Source organism: Balaenoptera physalus (assembly GCF_965194825.1).
Source record: "Balaenoptera physalus genome assembly, chromosome: 1".
Lineage (NCBI taxonomy): Eukaryota > Metazoa > Chordata > Mammalia > Artiodactyla > Balaenopteridae > Balaenoptera > Balaenoptera physalus.
Genome location: NC_138882.1, coordinates 109,203,934 through 109,230,314, shown reverse-complemented (window position 1 = coordinate 109,230,314; position 26,381 = coordinate 109,203,934). Strand labels below are relative to the sequence as shown.

Here is a 26,381-nt window from a genome sequence, read left to right as displayed (position 1 = left end):
CAGCAAGGATCTCATTCAGATTCGATGGAGAAATTAAAACCTTTACAGACAAGCAAAAGCTAAGAGAATTCAGCACCACCAAACCAGCTTTACAACAAATGCTAAAGGAACTTCTCTAGGCAGGAAACACAAGAGAAGGAAAAGACCTACAATAACAAACCCAAAATAATTAAGAAATTGGTAATAGGAACATACATATCGATAACTACCTTAAATGTAAATGGATTAAATGCTCCAACCAAAAGATATAGACTGGCTGAATGGATACAAAAACAAGACCTGTATATATGCTGCTTACAAGAGACCCACTTCAGACCTAGGGACACATACAGACTGAAAGTGAGGGGATGGAGAAAGATATTCCATGCAAATGGAAATCAAAAGAGAGCTGGAGTAGCAATTCTCATATCAGACAAAATTAGACTTTAAGACAAAGACTATTACAAGAGACAAAGAAGGGCACTACATAATGATCAAGGGATCAATCCAAGATGAAGATATAACAATTGTAAATATTTATGCACCCAACATAGGAGCACCTCAATACATAAGGCAAATATTAACAGCCGTAAAAGGGGAAATTGACAATTAACAATACCATAGTAGGGGACGTTAACACCTCACTTACACCAATGGACAGATCACCCAAAATGAAAATTAATAAGGAAACACAAGCTTTAAATGACACAATAGACCAGCTAGATTTAATTGATATTTATAGGACATTCCATCCAAAAACAACAGAATACACTTTCTTCTCAAGTGCTCATGGAACATTCTCCAGGATAGATCATAACTTGGGCCACAAATGAAGCCTTGGTAAATTTAAGAAAATTGAAATCGAATAAAGTATCTTTTCTGACCAAAACACTATGAGACTACATATCAATTACAGGAAAAAAACTGTAAAAAATACAAACACATGGAGCATAAACAACACATTACTTAATAACCAAGAGATCACTGAAGGAATCAAAGAGGAAATCAAAAAATACCTAGAAACAAATGACAATGAAAACACGACAACCCCAAAACCTATGTGATGCAGCAAAAGCAGTTCTAAGATGGAAGTTTATAGCAATAGAATCCTACCTTAACCAACAAGAAACATCTCAAATAAACAACCTAACCTTACACCTAAAGCAATTAGAGAAAGGAGAACAAAAAAACCCCAAAGTTAGCAGAAGGAAAGAAATCATAAAGATAAATGAAAAAGAAATGATGGACACAATAGCAAAGATCAATAAAACTAAAACCTGGTTCTTTGAGAAGATAAACAAAATTGATAAACCATTAGCCAGACTCATCAAGAAAAAAACGGAGAAGACTCAAATCAATAGAATTAGAAATGAAGAAGGAGAAGTAACAACTAACACTGCAGAAATACAAAGGATCATGAGAGATTACTACAAGCAACTATATGCCAATAAAATGGACAACCTGGAAGAAATGGACAGATTCTTAGAAATGCACAAACTGCCGAGACTGAACCAGGAAGAAATAGAAAATATGAACAGACCAGTCACAAGCACTGAAGTTGAAACTGTGATTAAACATCTTCCAACAAACAAAAGCCCAGGACCAGATGGCTTCACAGGCGAATTCTATCAAACATTTAGAGAAGAGCTAACACCTCTCCTTCTCAAACTCTTCCAAAATACAGCAGAGGGAGGAACACTCCAAAACTCATTCTATGAGGCCACCATCACCCTGATACCAAAACCAGACAAAGATGTCACAAGGAAAGAAAACTGCAGGCCAATATCACTGATGAACATAGATGCAAAAATCCTCAACAAAATACTAGCAAACAGAATCCAACAGCACATTAAAAGGATCATACACCATGATCAAGTGGGGTTTATCCCAGGAATGCAAGGATTCTTCAGTATATGCAAATCAATCAATGTGATACACCATATTAACAAACTGAAGAATAAAAACCATATGATCATCTCAATAGATGCAGAAAAAGCTTTTGACAAAATTCAACACCCATTTATGATAAAAACTCTCCAGAAAATAGGCATAGGGGGAACTTACCTCAACATAATAAAGGCCATATGTGACAAACCCACAGCCAACTTCGTCCTCAATGGTGAAAAACTGAAACCATTTCCACTAAGATCAGAAACAAGACAAGGTTTCCCACTCTCACCACAATTATTCAATATAGTCTTGGAAGTTTTAGCCACAGCAATCAGAGAAGAAAAAGAAATAAAAGGAATCCAAATCGGAAAAGAAGAAGTAAAGCTGTCACTTTTTGCAGATGACGTGATACTATACATACAGTATCCTAAAGGTGCTACCAGAAAACTACTAGAGCTATTCAATGCATTTGGTAAAGTAGTAGGATACAAAATTAAAGCACAGAAATCTCTTGCATTCCTGTATACTAATGATGAAAAATCTGAAAGTGAAATTAAGGAAACAGTCCCATTTACCAGTGCAACAAAAATAATAAAATACCTAGGAATAAACTTACCTAAGGAGACAAAAAACCTGTATGCAGAAAAGTATAAAACAGTGACGAAAGAAATTAAAGATGATACAAATAGATGGAGAGATATACCATGTTCTTGGATTGGAAGAATCAACATTGTGAAAATGACTCTACTACCCAAAGCAATCTACAGATTCAATGCAATCTGTATCAAACTAGCACTGGCATTTTTCACAGAACTAGAACAAAAAATTTCACAATTTGTATGGAAACACAAAAGACCCCGAATAGCCAAAGCAATCTTGAGAAAGAAAAACGGGGCTGGAGGAATCAGGCTCCCCGAATTCAGACTACACTACAAAGCTACAGTAATCAAGACAGTATGGTACTGGCACAAAAACAGATCTATAGATCAATGGAACAGGATAGAAAGCCCAGAGATAAACCCACGCACATACGGTCACCTTATTTTTGATAATGGAGGCAAGAATATACAATGGAGAAAAGACAGCCTCTTCAATAAGTGGTGCTGGGAAAACTGGACAGCTACATGTAAAAGAATGAAATTAGAACAATCCCTAACACCATACACAAAAATAAACTCAAAATGGATTAAAGACCTAAATGTAAGGCCAGACTCTTAGAGGAAAACATAGGCAGAACACTCTATGACATAAATCACAGCAAGATCCTTTTTGACCCACCTCCTAGAGAAATGGAAATAAAAGAAAAATAAACAAATGGGACGTAATGAAACTTAAAAGTTTTTGCACAGCAAAGGAAACCATAAACAAGACGAAAAGACAACCCTCAGAATGGGAGAAAATATTTGCAAATGAAGCAACTGACAAAGGATTAATCTCCAAAATTTACAAGCAGCTCATGCAGCTGAATATCAAAAAAAACAAACAACTCAATTCAAAAATGGGCAAAGACCTAAATAGACATTTCTCCAAAGAAGATATACAGATTGCCAACAAACACACGAAAGAACGCTCAACATCATTAATCATTAGAGAAATGCATCAAAACTACAATGAGATATCATCTCACACTAGTCAGAATGGCCATCATCAAAAAATCTACAAACAATAAATGCTGGAGAGGGTGTGCAGAAAAGGGAATCCTCTTGCAATGTTGGTGGGAATGTAAATTGATACAGCCACTATGGAGAACAGTGTGGAGGTGCCTTAAAAAACTAAAAATAGAACTACCATACAACTCAGCAATCCCACTACTGGGCATATACCATAAGAAAACCATAAGTCAAAAATGTTCATTGCAGCTCTATTTACAATAGCCAGGACATGGAAGCAACCTAAGTGTCCATCATCAGATGAATGGATAAAGAAGATGTGACACATATATACAGTGGAATATTACTCAGCCATAAAAAGAAATGAAATGGAGGTATTTGTAGTGAGGTGGATGGAGTTAGAGTCTGTCATACAAAGTGAAGTAAGTCAGAAAGAGAAAAACAAATACAGTATGCTAACACATATATGGAAGCTAAGGAAAAAAAAAAAGGTCATGAAGAACCTAGTGGCAAGACGGGAATAAAGACACAGACCTACTAGAGAATGGACTTGAGGATATGAGGAGGGGGAGGGGTGAGATGTGACAGGGTGAGAGAGTGGCATGGACATATATACACTACCAAATGTAAAATAGATAGCTAGTGGGAAGCAGCCGCATAGCACAGGAAGATCAGCTCGGTGCTTTGTGACCACCTAGAGGGGTGGGATAGGGAGGGTGGGAGGGAGGGAGACTCAAGAGGGAAGAGATATGGGGATATATGTATATGTATAGCTGATTCACTTTGTTATAAAGCAGAAACTAACATACCATTGTAAAGCAATTATACTCCAATAAAGATGTTTAAAAAAAACAAAAAACAAAAAACAAAAAGAGTCATGTACCACAATGTTCATTGCAGCTCTGTTTACAATAGCCAGGACATGGAAGCAACTTAAGTGTCTATCGACAGATGAATGGATAAAGAAGATGTGGCACATATATACAATGGAATATTACTCAGCCATAAAAAGAAATGAAATTGAGTTATTTGTAGTGAGGTGGATGGACCTAGAGTCTGTCATACAGAGTGAAGTAAGTCAGAAAGAGAAAAACAAATACCGTATGCTAACACATATATATGGAACCTAAAAAAAAAAAAAAAAGGTCATGAAGAACCTAGGGGCAGGATGGGAATGAAGACACAGACCTAATAGAGAATGGACTTGAGGATATGGGGAGGGGGAAGGGTAAGCTGGGACAAAGTGAGAGAGTGGCATGGACATATATACACTACCAAATGTAAAAGTGATAGTTAGTGGGAAGCAGCCACATAGCACAGGGAGATCAGCTCAGTGCTTTGTGACCACCTAGAGGGGTGGGATAGGGAGGGTGGGAGGGAGGGAGACTCAAGAGGGAAGAGATATGGGCATATATGTATATGTATAGCTGATTCACTTTGTTATAAAGCAGAAACTAACACACCATTGTAAAGCAATTATACTCCAATAAAGATGTTTAAAAAAAAAAAGTCTGTACCAACAAATGAAATAAAATTTAAACTTAAAAAAAAAAAAAAGGAATTAGACCTATTTATTCAGAAGAATCAATGCAGTGCTTTGTTTAGGAACAACCTCTAAGTCTGAGTATCATTTTCTAGATCACTACAATTACAGATTATAGATTTATTAGGGGACAAGGGCAAAACATCTATTTAAACTTCCTAGTTACAAATAATGAGCACTTAAAGTAGGGTGTAGTTGTTTGAACCAATCAACATACGTTTCTAGTCTGTATTATACTCATGCTACTGCTGGCATTGTGGTGGCTATAAAGAAATGGTCTCTAACCTCAGTGAATTTATAATCTACTGGAGGCAGACATACATAAATAAGAAAACAACTGGGCGAATTTTTACCCTTTTTAAGTGCTAATTTACCAAGGCCCTCCCAGATCAGAACATGGGCAGTGGCACACTAAGGGTGGAGTGGGAACAGCAGTCTGCCCCAGGTGCAGGCAATACAGGGAATACAATAATAAAACCAACTGTCTATCTGCTTTTTATAATTGCCAGGCAATTGTAAACAATGTCAGTGAATAGGGACTTCTGCCCCCCCAGGATCTTTTGTTGGTTGTGGCAGATTGTATTCTTCAAAGATGGTTGCAACAGTCCTCCCATCCCCCTTGCTCCCTTGCCACTCCCTCATTAAGTGGTGAAGTCAAATTCTCCTCCCTTTGAATCTGGGCAGTCTCATGACTTGCTTGTAAACAACAAAATGCAGCAGGTGTGACACTATGAACTCATAAAAGCCAATGAACTTCTGCTTTGTTCACTGGAACACTCGTGCTTGGAGTCTTGTAGGAAACCTGACCATCTGGGGCAGCCATGCTCTGAGGAAGCCAAGACCTATGGAAAAGTCATATATAAGCAGCCTTAGTCTGCAAGTCCTCCCAGCCCTGATGCAGCATCTGAATGAACAACCCTTCAGATGACTCCATGCCCTGGATATCAAGGCACCCTTGGAGCCAGCCTTTGAGTCTTCTCAACTGAGGCCAAAAACATCACGTAGAAGAGACAAGACAGCCATGCTGCATCTTTTTTTAATATCTGACCTACAGAATCTGTGAGCACAGTAAATTGTTTTATTCCACCAAGTCTGGGACGGTTTGTTAAGGAGCAATAGTAAGTGGAACATTGGTTTAAGCTGAAATAATTGATGCTGTTACTGATGAGTGTTAATATATATACATGATCTTCAAATCAGCACATTTTGACTACATAATCTCTAATAAATATTGTATTGTACATGGAAGTTAATTTGAACTCCCAGCTATACTTTCGACTTCTGTCATGTGGACTAGGCCACACATACTCATCTGGAGAGTAATTCTCTAAAGGTTGGGAACCATTCAAGCACACTTTGGTCATGGAGTGTCTCAAACCCCTATGGTGCCACATTTAAACAGTAGATTTGAGGGGGGAAAAAAATGAAGCTTAGTAACTGTAAAGATGAAGCAAAAGACCTTGAATTATTTTGATTCTGCCAATCTACGTGACTACTTGGAGTTTTTATGTTTAACTTAACGAAAGGATGTAATGAAATAATAAGATACTTCAGTATAATAAAATCATAAAATAATGGAAATGCAGAGTATAGTGTTTTTATTGGGTAAGTGCAAACTTTAGTTCATACATGAAACACTTTACCGAATTTTAATGCCTTTAGAATTAAAACATTCTTATTTGTTTATCTTAAACCTGAATAAATGAATCAATAAAATAATGATTATTACTGTTATCATATAACTATTATTGAAAGTAATTTTTCCATTTAAAGGAAGCGATGCTAAAGAATGATGTGCTTTGGTGTCAAATAGGCCAGGTGTGCCACTGAAGACGGGTAGATTAATTTCAATTAAAAAGATGAGACTAAACTTCAAAAAGGAGATCAACCTTGCTCTAGGTTATAAAGGTAAAGAGTGTGTTTCTTTTCACTACAAAATGTTTGAACACCCTTCCTTACAGTACACCTCCCATATGGGAAGCACAGACTCTATCCCACCACTAAAGCCAACAAGAGCTGGACAGTGCCTTCCTCAAAGCCCTGGCAAGCCAGCTGCTGGCACGTGACCCACACTCAGTCAATCAGATGTACCTGCAAGCCTGCAAGTGACACAGAGAAGCGGATAAAGTGAAATATCCATTCCACCAGTAGCTGCAGGGGAAGCCATGCTCGTAGAGGCATTGCGAGAGGGTGGCAATGTGGTGAACGGGTCCTGCGGTCACAGCAGTGTATCCTCACCAAGCCCTTCCTGTGGTCAGATTCTGGCTGAGTTCAGGCTGCTCAGGTTCCATCGGTTCCTGCTCATTCCCTGAACCTAGTTTTTCAGCCTGTTCTTTCACCTCATTTGGGCTAAATCAGCCAGATTCACTTTCTATCGTGTGTCGTAGAGAACTTTGGCTGATACATGAAAAGGTGACTAGAATTTTGATTAGGTGAATATGGAGGTAGGAGGTACTGCAGATACTGTAGGTTGAGAGAGAACAGCAAAAGTAAAAGTATTAAAGTGGAAAAAAATACTGTGGTTAGTAACTGTGGTGATGATCTAGTGTGAGCTGAGTTCACGTGACCTGGGAACTGAGCTCATGAAAGAGGGTGTTATGAACTAAGGGAGGTGTCTTAGCTCAAGCTGCCATAATAAAATACCATAGACTGGATGACTTAAACAACAGATATTTATTTTCTCACAGCTCTGAAGGCTGGAAGTCTGAGATCAGGGACCAGCATGGTTGGGTTCTGCTGAGAGCATTCTTCCCGGTTTACAGAGAGCTGCCTTATTTTGATGTCCTCACATGGCTGAGAGAGAGAGCAAGCTCTCTGATGTTTTTTCTTATAAGGGTACTAATTCCATCATAAGGACCTCATCTAAACCTAATTATCTCCCAAAGGTCCCACTTCCAAATGCCATCAATTGGAGGTCAGGGCTTCAATATATTAATATGAATTTTGCAGGGGACACAGTTCAGTCTATAGCAGAAGGGAAGACAGGACAAAGAGGCTCTCGTATATCACATGTAGGAGTGTGACCCTTGAGGGGTTGGTGAGGGGAGACTATGAAAAGCTTTTGTGCAAAGACAGACTTGCTTACACTCATGCTTTAGGAGTGTTACTCTAGTGGCACAGGGTAAAATGGATGGGGTGAGTGAAGAACTTTCTTAGGAAACTTTTTTGGGAGGCTCCTGCAATAGTCAAGGCGAGTGATTTAAAGGAGCCATGTTCAAGCAGAAGTGTGGGGGGGCAGGGTGGAGAAGAAGAGTCTGGATTTGAGAGGTATTTCACATGTGGAACCAACATAATTAATCAGACATCTGGACGTGGGGGCGTGGAAGTAGGAGGAGTTGAGGAAGACTCAGGTTTCACTTGGGTAACTGGGAGGGTAGGAATGCCAATAATCAAATCAGAAGATACAAAAGCAGTAGCTAGTTTGGAGCAATGGCAAGGTTATGATTTTCATTTTTGAAATGCTGAGTTTAAGGAGCTGATGAAACACAACATATTTATGTTCAAGTTAGGAATAAACTCTGGAGTTCAGGAGAGAGGATAAGGCCAGGGAAGGAGTCTGAGGGTTCATGTCAAAAGACATGGAAACGGCGATGAATGAGATCACCCTTGCGAGGGATAAGAGAGGGAAGAAAAGGAGGTCAAGAACAGAAACCTGGTAAATGCTGGTAGGTGGTTTTCTGACATTGCAGTAATTCACTTAATGAGAGAGAAGGCCAATTTGGAAACTATAATGTTCTCAAAGTTTAAAAAAAAAGAAAAGTTCAGATAGGAGGGGGTGACCAGGAGTCTCAGTGATATTGAAATGGTCAGAAAGAAGGATCTGAAGAGGCTTCTGATAAGACCTCTGGTGGATGAAATCTGAAGAGTAGTTTAGGTAGAGTGTAGGTGGGGTGGAGAAGGACAAAACCCACATTGTAACTAGTTTAGAAGGTGAGGAAGTATAAACTAGTCTTTCTAGAAGCTTCTTTCAGAAATGGGATGGTAGTTCAAATTAATGGATGGTTTCTGTGTGATTGATGGTTTTATTTTTTGGTGGTGGAAATTTTAGCATGTCTAAGGAAATCATATTTCCCTCCAGTGTACATAAGCTAATGGCACACATCCCTATATATAGAAAGAGGCCTGATTAATATGTTTGACAAAGGAAAGGAAGCAGTAAATAAACTATGTAAAACGCTTCGCACAGTGAGCACTCAGTAATAATTATTTTTACACTCTAAATTTCCATATTATTATAGAAGAATTTCTATGTTATTTGAAGTCCTTTGTTCTTCCAAGATTTTCTTTAAATGGCATAAACAAACGAAAGGCTCAAAGCAGACTGTGTTCATAGGAAAAGGTGATGTCTTTTGTAATACAGTGGAGGATGTGCCAGGAAATCTGGATTTAAGCTATACCGTCAGTTTAGGAGGAGCTTGATGACTGAAATTACAGTGTTATCATTTTTTTCCTATACATTAAGGCAATTCAAATGCAAATATATTCGACACAGGGAGGATCACAGAAGATAATATATCACACTACTAAGCCCTTATCTTATTAGATCCTCTCTGAGTTAGAACTAGATGAAACCTGTGTGGCAGCCACAGAGGTAAGTTGATCTCATCTCCCCTCAGAAAAGATCAAGCTCTTCTGCTGTTAGGAGAGCAGTGAGCTGAGAATCTCCACCTGTAAAGCATTTGGATTCTCCATAGTGTTTGAAAAGAGGCCACAATCTTCCTGGCCAGACCCCCACCAGCGACTGAGGATGGCAGGGGATCTAAGGCTTGGCCATTTATGCCCAATGTGGGGCTCTTCTAATGGACCACCTCTGCTCAAGACTGGCTGAGACTTTCCCTATCCAATTTTGTTACTTTCCTCTAACTTTTGCAAGGACTGCCCCTCCTCCAAGCCTCCAATAAATCTCATCCGCTTCTTGGAGGATCCTAACTAATGGAGTTGGTACCAGGGCTGGTCTAAGAAAGCAGGTGGTAAGACAGGGTTTGGGAACATATCCTGGCTGGAAATAAGGACCCCATTCTATGTGGTGTGTGAGGCACAGACAGTATGCCAGATAGCAATGCAATTGCTAAAAGCCATCAGTAGTGGCTTGGGAGAATGCTCCAGTAGGAGTAGGGTAACCAATTCATCCTGGTTTACACAAACTTTCCCGATTTTACCACTGAAAGTCTGAAGTCTGATAGTTGGTCACACTAGGTGGGAGGAAGATGCTAATGAGGTTGATGATCCAGGCAGTGGAGAAATCAGGGAAACACTGCCTTCAGGGATAATAAAACTGGCTGACTCTTATGAAGTCGTGTTGGTGCCCTACAGAGAGAAAATGAAAAGCTGAGGGTAGTTAACAAACAAATGAACACTGAGTGTGTCGGCCAGAGAGCCTCTTTGGTAACTTAGAAAGAGGCTGTTTATTCTACAGTGTGAGGGTAGAAAAAGCTGAAGGCCTAATTTATGACTTACTAGCTAAGAGTCAGGGGGCCTTCAAAGATGACTGAGTGCTCAGCTAAGGCAGGTCTATTGTGCCAAGGTCAGAACCCTGGTTTGGAAAATCTAAGACCTTAACACAAACGATGGGGACATCTGGGTGGAAGCACCTGAAGACTTTGGTTCACGAGACTCCTCTAAACCCTCAGAGCCTTCAGACGTGGCCCACCTCTACCTACAAAGTGCTGGTACTCCCCCAGTCCACCCATGCCAGGCGCATGATTGTGGCGGAATGAGAAGTCTCTGTCCCCCAGTGCACCAGGGGTCCCCTCACGATCTGCCCCCACCTCCCCTCCTGGCTGCCAGGCAAATAACTAGGACTAAGTTGCCCAGGATGTGACGAACCTGATGAGAAGCAGATAGATTCCACCCCCAAAGAGCTGCAAGAATTAGCCAGTACACGCTGGCTGGAGCCAGGACAGACCTATGGCGCTGGATTTTGAGGGAGCTTTATCAAGGAAGATGAAACCAAAACACGGTAATGGAGTGTTTGTTGACACCAGGACACTTTCCCTCGGGATGTAGGATTTAACACTCTTGCAAGGCCCCAGGGGACAGTACAAGCACCTTGCTGGGCTGGCTTCTGAAAGCCTAGAGAAAATGGTTGCTTTCTCTTAATGAAGCTGACATGCCTGAATTGCCTTGGCAGTTGGTGGGGGAACGAATGGAAAGTCTCAGAGAAGTGGGTGTTGCTGGAATGGACATACAGCATGATCTCAAAGGCGCACCAGAGTATTGTGTACCATGGGAGGACCTAGGAGACGAGCTATTCCTTGAGGCATCAGGAGTGTGCTAGTGAGAGGGGCACCTGCGTGATACAGAAGTTCAGTGGCGCTTCTCCTGTGCAGGCCAGGGTTGATGGTAGGAGAGCCTATCACAGAGCTGGGTTCCTTGATATCTATGCAGATGATGGGGAGCCTGAAGAAATAGAGGCCAATTATCATTATCGGTGCTTAACCATCAGAAGCAGGGGTGGGGTGGGAGGGAGTGTCTCAGTTATCATAATAATGCAGAAGGCCTGCGTGACAGCCAAGGGGACTTGACCAGCAGAAAGTTTCAGAGATGATTTATAGCTCATAGCCTTCCCTAGGGGCAAAATAGATGGGGAGCTAATGAGACTACTTAATATATAATCACAAGAAAGCAAGAATGCAGAGCTGAGAGTGGATGCTGCAATAAAAAGTTTTACTCCTTTGTGCAGTTATCAGACCTGAATCAAACTCATTGACTGAAGAGGCAGCTGGTCTCCAGAGGGAAGGACCTGCAAAACTACAGAAAGTATACATTGTAATGATTTTCCCAGTCCTGCCCCAAAAGGACCTGTGACCATTCATTCAGGTGACTCTACACTGGGGAAAAGAGAATATCCAGATATTTTGAGGACTATTGGACATAGGATCCCAGTGGACATTGTTACCTGGACACCTGAATTAACATCATCATGGCCTCATGGTAGAGTAGGGTCACATAGGGAGTAAATAAATGAGTCCAGGCCAAAGTCTGGCTCACAGTGGATTTACTAGGTCTGAGAGCACACCCAGTGGTCATTTTCCCCTGGGCAGTTGGAGTATCGGATAATTCAATTGGAAGCTTATGAAACTATATTCTCCCAGTCCTGCCAAGATAATAAATAAAAAATAATATTGCATTAGGAAAGGGAAGATGGTGAAGATTTAATGCCACTGATTAGGATCTTAAGAATGCAGGGGTGGTAGGTCTCCTCGTTGTCTCCATTTAATTCACCAGTTTGGACAGATCCTGGAGAATGAATGCAGACTATTGAATCTTCAGCCAAGTAGTGGTGACCACTGATTTGTAAAATGTGTTCTTTTCTATCATCTCATTCAAGAAAGAGGATGAGAAACAGGTCACATTCACATGGAACGAGCAACTCCTTACATCACAGTTTATGTCAGTGCTATGTTAACTCTCCTACTCTTTGCCACATCATAGTCTGAAGGGAGGTGGACATTCTGAACATCTCACAGACCACCATACTGATCCTTACATCCAAGACATCACTCTGATCAGGCAAGATAAACAAGAGGTGGTTAGCACACTGGAGCCTTGGGAAGACACTTGGGGAAACACATTCCACACTTATGAATACAGTTCCGGACCATAACATCAAAGTAATATTGCCTACCACAGAGGTCTAATCAGCATTGAGCATGGCCAGTGGTAGTTAGGTTATTATGTTGCCAATTATTGTACATTGTAAAGAAGTTGAAGATAACTTAGAAATTGTCATTTTAAAAGCAACTGAAGTTCTTTTAACATCTCAAACAATGTGCAGAACACAGATATTCAAAATTAAGGTTCATAAGAATAAAATATGTATTCACTTAAAATCAAAGTACAATTAAAGTCTGGTAATAATGACCATTTGTATAACTTTTAGTGTTTGAGCTACCTGGCTGCCTGGAAAATAGGACACAAAACAGGAACTTATGGGATGCATACTTTTTTGACAACCTTCTTAATTCATACTGTGGAACATTTCAATTAAAATCAACTAACTAGTTTTCTTCACCTACTATATGTAAGGTACCGGACTCTGAAGATAACTCAGAATGCAGCTGCCTTCCGTTCACTGGGGCACATCTCAGGAGGTAGTGTGCTATAAGAGACCAAATACTGGCTTTGGAGTCACACCGACCTGGGTCACAGTCCTGGCTCTAACAAATACTAGCTGAATAACTTTGATCACGTTAATTAGCCTCTTGTATCCTCAGCTTTGTTACCTTTAAAATGAAGATAGCCGAACTCATTCCAGCCATTGTGAAGATTAAGGCATAGAGAGTACTTAGTATGATGCTAGACAGTTACTTTTTAATAAATGGAAGCTGGAGAACAGGAGGATGGAATACAGAAGCAGTATGAAATATAAAAACTGGGCCCAGGGACGCGGCTCTATTTAGCCATAGCATCTAAGTAAGCTGGTGATGGTGTATAAACCCTGAGGTGCACATCAGAGCATTGGCTCTGGGTCTAGGTCTGACTTTCCTATTCCTGTGCTCTAAGAGAAAATGCTTAGGGATCCCTCAGCTGCTTGAATCTCTACATTTCATATCGTCTGACTCTGGTCTCATCAGCACTAGGGCTTTCAATCTTAAGGAAACCAGCTGAATTTAAATCCCTTTGGTTTCATGTATGAGATTGACAACCTCCTTAAAATACTCCCTACGCTTTTAGCTTCTTTCCTTTTTAATTCCCTCTTTACTCTCTATCAGGCCATTTTAAACTTCAGAAGGAGGTGATATCAGTATGTACAGGCTGGATGCATTCTAAGTACTCAATATATATTTAATGAAATTGAAGTAAATAAAATCATTCTGAAGAACTGCTTCTGTAACGCTATTTTACTCTGTATTGCTTATTAACTCAAGCATATGGCCTCAGGTTGGTTCACAAGGTCTTTCTGATTTATTTATTCTTGCTAATCCTTACACCTCACAATCCCTCCTCCAACACACACACACCATATAGTCCTAATGTGAGCTTCCCCCCTTAGTCCATCCTAATTGTATCTGCTGTTTCTTGCTCCTGGCCTTTGCTCTCCCTGTCCCCTTACCTGGAATGCCTCTTCTTTACCTGTTCAAATCATATTCATCTCCAAGACCCATCCCAAGTACCACTTACTTCTGAAGCTCTCCCCATGGTGCTTGTCAGAAGTGATCTCTTCCCTCCTGGATACTCAGTGGCTCCCAGTGTCATTACCTGCTACACTAACAATCATATTTCACTTAGAGCTTTATTATGTACCATCCTCAGGACAAACTTCTCCAGTAGGCACGGTGATACTTCTAGGGCCCATGATACTTCTAGGGACCCATGAAACTGTCTTAATATCTTTTAAAATAAGAAGGAAAAAGTGAATATTAAAGAAAATGTTTAACGTATATTATTTACAAATTTGTTTTTATAGTAATGAGGTCATTTTTTTTTAATGGCAGAAGGGGCCTATGAAGGCACACGTAAGTGCCTAGCGCCTACAAGAGTCATAATGCAGCCCTGGCTATCTTATATTATATGGCCCAATGATAGTAAGTCCTCTTTTCCTAATTAGAATGTGCAAGTGCTGCCAGCAGTCCCCAAGCTAGAGTTTGCTAACACCTAAGAAACCCCAGATGTACTAATGGAATGCCATGACATGTTTTTCAATATTTCAATGTACCTAACAGACTAGTATATTTACCCATAATAAGCCCACATGCACTAACTAAAATGTCAGTACTCTTTGCTTTTGGCTGGAACTATATTAAGTCAGTTGGCGACACTGGTGATCTCATGCTGCTGAGGGGTTCTGATATGTTGTGGAACGCACAGGAATTGTTGTGATGTGACCAGAGAACCAGATGCCACTACAAAGCCACAGGTCAATCACAGAATACCCAGATATAAGTGTCACTTACAGAAGCCAGGTAAAATTAAGGTGAAGAGGCAGAGTATCCATGTGTCTTTAATCATTCACTGCTTGTCATTTAATAATTGTATGTGTGCAATTTTAATAACTGTATTGTGCAGTTTCAAAGCAGCATATTATAGTTTTGTTATTATGGACCATTGTTTAATATCTGGGCCTAAATTGTGATGGGAAAGTGTTAATGTGTTAAACAGAAGATTTAAAGACATGGAGGAGTGGCGGGGAGGGGAAAGGTAAACTATAAAAGGGGTCTACGGTAGTGAAAATACTGGAACCCCATGGGTACTTGGCGGATACCTTTCGTGCCTTCCCCACCCGTTACCAATAACACGTAGCTGAAGGCTGACAGCAGAGCCGTCAATCGGCTAATATCAGTGGCTGTGGCACAGGTAGTCAAGTAATAGCACAACAGCCACATTATGAGTGAGTGCTCAGTAAATACTTTTTGATATATTATCTAGTAGACTAAAATTTGCTCATTTGAAATCTAGAGCACAGGGACCTTATACGTTTTAGTGTTAAATTACTCCTGAGCAGGGAAGATTAAGAGGAATGGCTTTCTGAGGGCAGCCTCGTCTCACCAGCCAGTGAAGACAAATTCGTGAAGGCAGCCCAGAGCTTTTCTTTTCACCCACCCCAATCCTTCTTCTCCAAACACAGTCCCCCACCAGTCAGTCTCATGGAGCCAACTGCTGCAAGTAATAGGCATGGTCCCCCCAAATTCCTGTACCCCAGAATGAAGGCCTGCTCGTGCCCCTATGCAGAATTAGGTAAAACATCACAAAAGGAGGGGTAGACACACCAGTGGGCTGTGTTTATTTAACTCTGGTCTTGGCAGCCTGCAAGCAGTCATTGCTGCACGTGGGACCTTGTGAGCTTATTATAAGAGATGGCCATGTGGGAAGTGACAGTAGGATGATAGGAATGATCTGCCAACAACGAGGAGGAAGACGAGAAGAAAATGATATTTTAGAGCTTTCCGCTAATATTCTGGGAAAAGACTGTAGTAAATTGTTTAATGTCCACAAATTCCTCCTTTCCCAGCATATTCAGCTCTCTATAATCTGACTTTGCTGTGCCTCCAATCTCTAGGCAGAGACTGTTTCTCCATCCCCATCAATCTGGGCTGACCTTGTGATGTGCCTGGATCAAGAGAATACAGAGACGGGGATGTTGAACGAGTTCTGGGGCCTATGCCTCAAGATGCCTTACAGCTTGGACCTCTGCCCTTTTGGTAGGCTGCTCTAAGATTCTGTCAGGGAAAACAACCTGTGAGAAAGGCCTCTTGAGAATGAGAGAGCCCAGCTATTGGGGCTGTCCCAGCTCGGTCCACCCCCAGCTGACTGGTCAGCTGAATGCAACCCATGAGAGAAGCAAAGAGGATTGACTACCAAGAAAACCACAGGTCAGCCTACAGAGTCCTGAGGATAATAAATTCTTGTTTTGAGGTTAAGGGTGGTTTGTTATGTGGCAACAGACAGTGGGAAAAGACTAATATTCAATAAATGTAGCTGACCCTTCCCTTTTTTAAAAAAGATTTTCAGAAAAGCTAAGGCCAGAATTGGAAGTGACCTAAAGAGACCATTCTACGACTTTTTGTTTCAATGGTTTATGAGGTTAACTGGAAAGTCACCAAATATTATGCCTCATCCTCAACTCTGGAGCTCATTTGACTTTAATCAAAAAAAGCTTTACCCATTTTATATGAAAACAAATACCACACAGCTAAATTTAAATATTATTCTAATGCAACTTAACACTGAGTTATAAATTTAATGGTTGAGGGTTAAATAACCTTTAGAATTTTTTCCTGGGAAACCGACAGCATTTGCAAAAATAGGCATAGGATTTTCTTTTCTCCTGAAAGTTCTCAGTAAAGCAAAAGAGAACAACTCTGTGATCAAATTATCTCCAAAGCCTTAATTAAAGTCAGATGCTAAGGGAAAGTTCAAGTTCCTTAATTTTATTTACTAATCCACCAAGAGAAGCAGCAGGAAAATATTCTTCAGTTCTTATTCACATAGTTCCTCATAGGGCTCATTTATTTTTATTTATGTGTTTACATACGTTTATAACACCTTCACCACATTAAACAAATCTCTCTCCCTAAATATAGCAATAAGCCTATTTCCACAGAGAATACTGAATATATGGCTGTCTTCCCCTATGTACCTACACGTCAAAATTTTGGCAAGCGTTTCATGAGACTGTATTAATTTGAAACACCCCAACATTTCTCTTATAAAGTTTCCCCAAGGTGTCTCCAGTGAAGCTGGGAAGAAATATATGTACAGGTTCAAACAGAACAGCAAATCCTGACTACTCCCTCCATCTGCAGTAGGAGTTATATTCAGAGTTGCCATGGCAGCCGCCCACACTTACACACACAAAGGGGTGGTGGAGAAGAGAGAAAAGCAGTTAGCAGAGAACAGAATCTATTGTTAAAACGACAGCAGTACCCTTCAATGTAATTACAAGCAGGAATGCTGACTTTTAGTCTGAACCGCTGTTTAATGATAGAAGATTTCCGAATGCTGGAGTGTTATTAATTTTTTTTCCTCTAAACATATCTACCATCTGAACCTTTGGTTTTAACTTTTATGTATGCTGAAATCATGTAGGAACAGGAGGGAATTCAGCTAACCACACACATATTAGGGCTAATATGATTTAATGATTCCCTCTCTGGAACATTTAGAATCATTGTAGCCAGGAAAAAGTGTGGTTCTACGGATCCGGGCAAGTTACTTCACCTTCTGAGTGTCCTCATCTGTAAAATGTGCATAATAATAATATATACTTCATGAAGTTGTTATGAGGATTCAATAAATTAATACAAATAATCAGTTATTACATAATAATAATGATAAATAAAGAACAAATTTTAAAATACATAAATAAGAACTAGTAATGTATTAAATAAATTAGTAAAAGTAAAGCACTCGTGCCTGGCATATAGCAAATGCTCAATAAATGTTTGCTAATAATAATTATTATTATTATTAAAACATCTCCAAATGTTTATTACAGACTAGAACAGTATGGCTTATAATTCAGAAGCAGTTTAAATAAATGTCTTTAAGTAAGTTGCTAAAAAAAAAAAAACAAGTAAGAAGTTGCTAAAACAAATGCCAGCAGACACACCATTTTGGCAGAATAAAAAGACCAAGTATCTCACTATACTAACACATTCACCACCACTGGCACACCCTGATTATACAGTAAAATCTAACATCGATATCAGTGCTAAGATAACCATGTCACTGTATTTAGGGTCAGAGAGTATTCTAAAATTTGTCTAAAGTCATTGGCTTGATCACATGTGTATATGCAGATACATTTACAACTCATACCCAGATACAAATACAAACATCAGATTTAGATGTGATGACAATGATTGAAAAGTATTTTATGGCTCCTGATTCACTCAAGTTTTAAATCTTCATATTAAGGCTGAATGCTCCATATTCTAGGAGAGGTGGAACACGCAGTCAAGCAATTTAGTGAATAGGAAAGAATACGCATGGCTTAGAAGATTTCACATAAAGTCTAGAAGCACCTTCAAATGTGTAGCGGAAATCAGGAGAAATTAGAGGAACACAGTTGGGAGCAGAGTGAGCGTAAGAAGGAAACTGTAACTGGAAAATTGTACAGAAGTCAGAAGAGAAAGTGGCTAGGATGGGATTTGATCCTTAACTCTATAAAAATTTTCTTGATGGGATTTTTTAAAAGCACAGGTAGTGAAAAGTAATAAAGAGGAGATTGGTTCAAGATGGTGGAGTAGAAGGACGTGCACTTATTCCCTCTTGCGAGAGCACTGTAATCACAACTAACTGCTGAACAATCATCAACAGGAAGACACTGGAACTCACCAAAAAAGATACCCCACATCCAAACACAAAGGAGAAGCCACAATGAGATGGTAGGAGAGGTATAATCACAATAAAATCAAATCCCATAACTGGAGAACACTTATACCACAGAAGTCCACCCCTGGAGTGAAGGTTCTGAGCCCCACGTCAGGCTTCCCAACCTGGGGGTCCGGCAACGGGAGGAGGAAATCTTAGAGAATCAGACTTTGAAGGCTAGCGGGATTTGATTGCAGGACTTTGACAGGAGTGGGGAAAACAGAGACCCCACTCTTGGAGGGCACACACAAAGTAGTGTGTGCATCGGGACCCAGGGGAAGAAGCAGTGACCCCACAGGAGTCTGAACCAGACCTACCTTCCAGTGTTGGAGGGTATCCTGCAGAGGAGGGGGGTGTCTGTGTCTCACCATGAGGACAAGGACACTGGCAGCAGAAGTTCTGGGAAGTACTCCTTGGCATGAGTCCTCCCAGAGTCCACCATTAGCCCCACCAAAGAGGTGGGTAGGCTCCAGTGTTGGGTCACCTCAGGCCAAACAACCAACAGGGAGGGAACCCAGCCCCACCCATCAGCAGACAAGAGGATTAAAGTTTTACTTAGTTCTGCCTACCAGAAAGACACCCAGCTCTACCCACCACCAGTCCCTCCCATCAGGAAACTTGCACAAGCCTCTTAGACAGCCTCATCCACCAGAGGGCAGAGAGCAGAAGCAAACTGAACAACAGTCCTGCAGCCTGTGGAACAAAAACCACATTCACGGAAAGATAGACAAGATGAAAAGGCAGAGGGCGATGTACCAGACATAGGAACAAGATAAGATCTCAGAAAAACAACTAAATGAAGTGGAGATAGGGAACCTTCCAGAAAAACTATTCAGAATAATGATAGTGAAGATGATCCAGGACCTCAGAAAAAGAATGGAGGCAAATATTGAGAAGATGCAAAAAGTGTTTAACAAAGACCTAGAAGAATTAAAGAACAAACACCTAGAAGAATTAAAGGACAAACAAACAAAGATGAACAATACAATAATTGAAATGAAAAATACACTAGAAGGAATCAATAGCAGAATAACTGAGGCAGAAGAACTGATAAGTGACCTGGAAGACAGAATAGTGGAATTCACTGCTGTGGAACAGAATAAAGAAAAAAGAATAAAAAGAAATGAAGACAGCCTAAGAGACCTCTGAGACAACATTAAACGTACCAACATTTGCATTATAGGGGTCCCAGAAGGAGAAGAGAGAAAGGACCAGAGAAAATATTTGAAGAGATTATAGACGAAAACTTCCTTGACATGGGAAAGGAAATAGTTAGCCAAGTCCAGGAAGCGCAGAGTCCCAGGCAGGATAAACCCAAGGAGAAATATGCCGAGACACATAGTAATCTAACTGACAAAAATTAAAGACAAAGAAAAATTATTGAAAGCAACAAGGGAAAAACAACAAATAACATACAAGGGAACTCCCATAAGGTTAACAGCTGATTTCTCAGCAGAAACTCTACAAGCCAGAAGGGAGTGGAAGGACATATTTAAAGTGATGAAAGGGAAAAACCTACAACCAAGATTACTCTACTGGGCAAGGATCTCATTCAGATTCGATGGAGAAATCAAAAGCTTTACTGACAAGCAAAAGCTAAGAGAATTCAGCACCACCAAACGAGCTCTCCAACAAATGCTAAAGGAACGTCTCTAAGTGGGAAACACAAGAGCAGAAAAGGATCTACAAAAACAAACCCAAAACAATGAAGAAAATGGTCATAGGAACATACATAGCGATAATTACCTTAAACGTGAATGGATTAAACGCTCCAACAAAAAGACACAGGCTGGCTGAATGAATACAAAAACTAATCCCATATATATGCTGTCTACAAGAGACCCACTTCAGACCTAGGGACAAATACAGACTGAAAGTGAAGGGATGTTAAAAGATATTCCATGCAAATGGAAATCAAAAGAAAGCTGGAGTAGCAACACTCATATCAGATAAAATGGACTTTAAAATAAAGAATGTTACAAGAGACAAGGAAGGACACTACATAATGATCAAGGGATCAATCCAAAAAGAAGATATAACAATTATAAATACATATGCACCCAACACAGGAGCACAATACATAAGGCAACTGCTAACAGCTATAAAAGAGGAAATCGACAGTAACACAATAATAGTGGGGGACTTTAACACCTCACTTACACCAATGGACAGATCATCCAAACAGAAAATTAAAAAGGAAACACAAGCTTTAAATGACAAAATAGACCAGCTAGATTTAATTGATATTTATAGGACATTCCACCCAAAAACAGCAGATTACATTTTCTTCCTGGAACATTCTCCAGGTTAGATCACATCTTGAGTCACAAATCAAACCGCAGTAAATTTAAGAAAATTGAAATCACATCAAGCATCTTTTCTGACCAGAACACAATGAGATCAGAAATCAATTACACGGAAAAAAACGTTAAAAAACACAAACACATGGAGGCTCAACAATACATTACTAAATAACCAAGAGATCACTGAAGAAATCAGACAAAATAAAAAAATACCTAGAGACAAATTGCAACAAAAATATGATGATCCAAAACCTATGGGATGCAGCAACTTCTTAGAACTTAGAAGCAGTTCTAAGAGGGAAGTTTATAGCAATACAAGCCTACCTCAAGAAACAAGAAAAATCTCAAATAAACAATCTAACCTTACACCTAAAGGAACCAGAGAAAGAAGAACAAACAAAACCCAAAGTTAGCAGAAGGAAAGAAATCATAAAGATCAGAGCAGAAATAAATGAAATAGAAACAAAGAAAACAATAGCAAATATCAATAAAACTAAAAGCTGATTCTTTGAGAAGATAAACAAAATTGAGAAACCATTAGCCAGACTCATCAAGAAAAAGAGGGAGAAGACTCAAACCAATAAAATTAGAAATGAAAAAGGAGAAGTTACAACACACACTGCAGAAATACAAACCACCCTGAGACTACTACAAGCGACTCTATGCCAATAAAATGGACAACCTGGAAGAAACGGACAAATTCTTAGAAAGGTATAACCTTCCAAGACTGAACCAGGAAGAAATAGAAAATATGAACAGACCAATCATAAGTAATGAAATTGAAACAGTGATGAAAAATCTTCCAACAAACAAAAGGCCAGGACCAGATGGCTTCACAGGTGAATTCTATTAAACATTTAGAGAAGAGCTAACACCCATCCTTCTCAAACTCTTCCAAAAAATTGCAGAGGAAGGAACACTCTCAAACTCATTCTATGACACCACCATCACCCTGATACCAAAACCAGACAAAGATGTCACAAGGAAAGAAAACTGCAGGCCAATATCACTGATGAAGATAGATGCAAAAATCCTCAACAAAATACTAGCAAACAGAATCCAACAACACATTAAAAGGATCATACACAATGATCAAGTGGGATTTATCCCAGGGATGCAAGGATTCTTCAATATACGCAAATCAATCAATGTGATACACCATATTAACAAATTGAAGAATAAAAACCATATGATCATCTCAATAGATGCAGAAAAAGCTTTTGACAAAATTGAACACCCATTTATGATAAAAACTCTCCAGAAAGTGGGCAGAGAGGGAACCTACTTCAACATAATAAAGGCCATATATGACAAACCCACAGCTAACATCATTCTCAATGGTGAAAAACTGAAAGCATTTCCTCTAAGATCAGGAACAAGACAAGGATGTCTCACCACGATTATTCAACATAGTTTTGGAAGTCCTAGCCACGGCAATCAGAGAAGAAAAAGAAATAAAAGGAATACAGATTGGAAAAGAAGTAAAACTGTCACTGGTTGCAGATGACATGATACTATACATAGAGAACACTAAAAATGCCACCAGAATACTACTAGAGCTAATCAATGAATTTGGTAAAGTTGCAGGATACAAAATTAACGCACAGAAATCTCTTGCTTTTCTATACACTAATGATGAAAAATCTGAAAGAGAAATTAAGGAAACACTCCCATTTACCATTGCAACAAAAAGATTAAAATACCTAGGAATAAACCTACCTAGGGAGACAAAAGCCCTGTATGCAGAAAACTATAAGACACTGATGAAAGAAATTAAAGATGATACCAACAGATGGAGAGATATACCATGTTCTTGGATTGGAAGAATCAATATTGTGAAAATGACTACACTACCCAAAGAAATCTACAGATTCAATGCAATTCCTATGAACTTACCAGTGGCCTTTTTTATAGAAGTAGAATAGAAAGTCTTAAAATTTGTAAGGAGACACAAAAGACCCCAAATAGCCAAAGGAGTCCTGAGGGAAAAAACAGAGCTGGAGGAATCAGACTCCCTGACTTGAGACTATACTACAAAGCTACAGTAATCAAGACAATATGGTACTGGCATAAAAACAGAAATATAGATCAGTGGAACTGGATAGAAAGCACAGAGATAAACCCACGCACCAACTAATCTATGGTCAACTAATCTATGACAAAGGAGGCAAGGATATACAATGGAGAAAAGATGGTCTTTTCAATAAGTGGTGCTGGGAAAACTAGACAGGTACATGTAAAAGAATGAAATTAGAACACTACCTCACACCATGCACAAAAATAAACTCACAATGGATTAGAGACCTAAATGTAAGACCGGACACTATAAAACTCTTGGAGGAAAACACAGGAAGAACACTCTTTGACATAAATCATAGCAAGATCTTTTTTGGCCCACCTCCTAGAGTAATGGAAATAAAAACAAAAATAAACAAATGGGACCTAATGATACTTAAAACCTTTTTCACAGCAAAGGAAACCATAAACAAGACGAAAAGACAACCCTCAGAATGGGAGAAAATATTTGCAAATGAGTCAACAAAGGATTAATCTCCAAAATATATAAACAGCTCATGCAGCTCAATATTAAAAAAACAAACAACCCAATCCAAAAATGGGCAGAAGACCTAAATAGACATTTCTCCAAAGAAGACATACAGATGACCAAGAAGCACATGAAAAGCTGCTCAACATCACTAATTATTAGAGAAGTGCCAATCAAAACTACAATGAGGTATCACCTCACACCAGTTAGAATGGGCATCATCAGAAAATCTACAAACAACAAATGCTGGAGAGGGTGTGGAGAAAAGGGAACCCTCTTGCACTGTTGGAGGGAATGTAAATTGATACAGCCACTATGGAGAACAGTATGGAGGTTCCTTAAGAAACTAAAAATACAATTACCATATGACCGAGCAATCCCACTACTGGGCATATATCCAGAGAATACCATAATTCAAAAAAGACACATGCACCCCAATGTTCACTGCAGTGCTACTTATAGTAGCCCAGTCATGGAAGCAACCTAAATGCCCATCGACAGACGAATGGATAAAGAAGATGTGGTACATATGTACAATGGAATATTACTCAGCCATAAAAAGGAATGAAAGTGGATCATTTGTAGAGACGTGGATGGATCTAGAGACTGTCATACAGAGTGAAGCAAGTCAGAAAGAGAAAAACAAATATCATATACTAACGCATATATGTTGAACCTAGAAAAATCGTACAGATGAACTGGTTTGCAGGGCAGAAATAGAGACACAGATGTAGAGAACAAACGTATGGACACCAAGGGGGGAAAGTGGTGGGGGGGTGGGCGTGGTGGTGGGATGAATTGGGAGATTGGGATTGACATGTATACACTGATGTGGATTAAATGGATGACTAATAAGAACCTACTGTATAAAAAAATAAATAAAATTAAATTAAAAAAAAAAAGAAGTCCAGGTAGTGAGTGGTAGATTAGCTTGCATTAAAAACTTTTAAAATGTTAAAATGCACACACCCTTATGACCTCCAAAATTACCGTGCCATCGTGAATGTTATGTACGATGCTATAGTTCCTCTCTTAAATTGTCCTTTCTTTAGTAACCTTTATTTCCAATCTCAAGTAGAGGTGTCACAGCAGATATTCTCTCTTTTAGAGATAAACTGACAAGATTGCATCAGGAGCGTTAGAAACATTTCCATAATCAAATAGCTCGCTGAAGGTAAAAATAATTCTGCATTTTTTCAAGTAATTAGAAATTATCAAATTTGGTTTCAAATTGGTCCTGAGGTCTCATCAATGAGCTGAAATCAGAAGTAGTTATTGGCACCGTTGGACAGGAGAACTCCAAAAGGAAAAATTTTCTGCACTTTTTACTGTAGCTATGGAAAAGCCTTCAAAGCACACTTTTGGGAGTTCAGCCTTACAGCTGGCAAGGCACATTCTGGTGATAGAGGGAAAGACTGATGGATATAAATACTGGGGTCAAGAGCTGCCTGCCAAGGCTGCCCCTCTTCGTACTCCTGCCTGTCATTAATTCACTCAGCTGTGACCACTTACTTCCACCTAAATGTCCTAAGATAGCAGCACTTAGGGCCTGGCTCCTACCACTAAAATGATGGCAAATACTCAAGAATAAAGACAATATATATGATTTTTAAGGGCATTTTGGTTAGTTCTATGAGAAAATATTAAAACACTCATTGAGATATTAAGATGATATAGTTACCAATAACAAAAGAACTTTCTGGAAAAAGAGTGCCTCTTTCCCCACCTTCACCAGGGAACATTAGAACTTGAGTAGGTGGCTAAGAGGTCTGGGTAGTTCTCTTAATTGCACTATTACAAGTTTATGGTGACTGCTTTAGGACAAATTTGTTTCCATTAAGCCCTATTTAATAATAAAGACAAACATATTCTCAAATGGAAATGCTAATGGCTATATTTTTTAATACAACCAAATACCCACACATAATCTCATGAGTCAACTGACTTAATTTTATTCACAGTACAAACAGCTATTATTAAAAATAAATTAAATGTCCTGCAGAAAGCTGTTGCTGTGACTTCCATTACGGCAGGGAGAAATAATTTCTACTTTGGGAGAATCTACCAGAAAGACAAACCAAGAATGGTTTCTAATTCTTACTTACTGTCAGATACATAGCTGCATAGACACTGAGAGCCGCTTCTTTGGATGGAAATGTCTTCCTTGCTCTCATGATGAGATCCGGGTTGCCCGTGCAGGCCTCTTCCCCACTGATGAACTGCGTATACTGCTGACACCCAAGTGCCGTGTAGTTGGGTTTACACAGGGCGAGAAAATGTGGAGCCAGATTTCCTGTAACTACTTGTCCAGCATTTACAAAGATGTCTGTAGCAAACAGTCCAAACGTATAAATTCCTGAGGAAGAAAACACACCATTTTAACTGTTTGGTTTGTTGTGGTTCAATTTACAATACACCAGGATGGAAATATTTTAGAAACTATAAAATAGTTCCTACATACATATATATATATACATACGGTTCCTTCCATTTCACTCCCTCCAGCTCCTCTCTTTGCTTTCTGAAGTAGTGGGAGTGTTAAATTATTTAACATATTGAGCTGTCTACCACTGGCTACATTTTTATGCACGGCAGGTTTATAAGACATACGATAAAAGAAGAAAATATATTCTAAGGCTGTGTTTGGATAATGTGATTTTTTTAAATGGAGACGTGTTTCCCTTGAGAGGGTTCAG

The 26,381-nt window shown here is 39.4% G+C and overlaps 1 protein-coding gene across 7 annotated transcripts in view; it reads right to left on the bottom strand.

Annotated features, from left to right (window-relative positions):
• Positions 1 to 26,381, bottom strand: part of PLPPR5 (phospholipid phosphatase related 5) — a 140,101-nt gene that overhangs the window by 54,143 nt on the left and 59,577 nt on the right. For all 7 annotated transcript variants that reach the window (XM_082477962.1, XM_082477963.1, XM_082477960.1 and 4 more), the window contains one exon: positions 25,791 to 26,041. In XM_082477962.1, the coding sequence (XP_082334088.1) occupies positions 25,791 to 26,041 (251 nt within the window). The remainder of the gene's footprint in view (positions 1 to 25,790; positions 26,042 to 26,381) is intronic.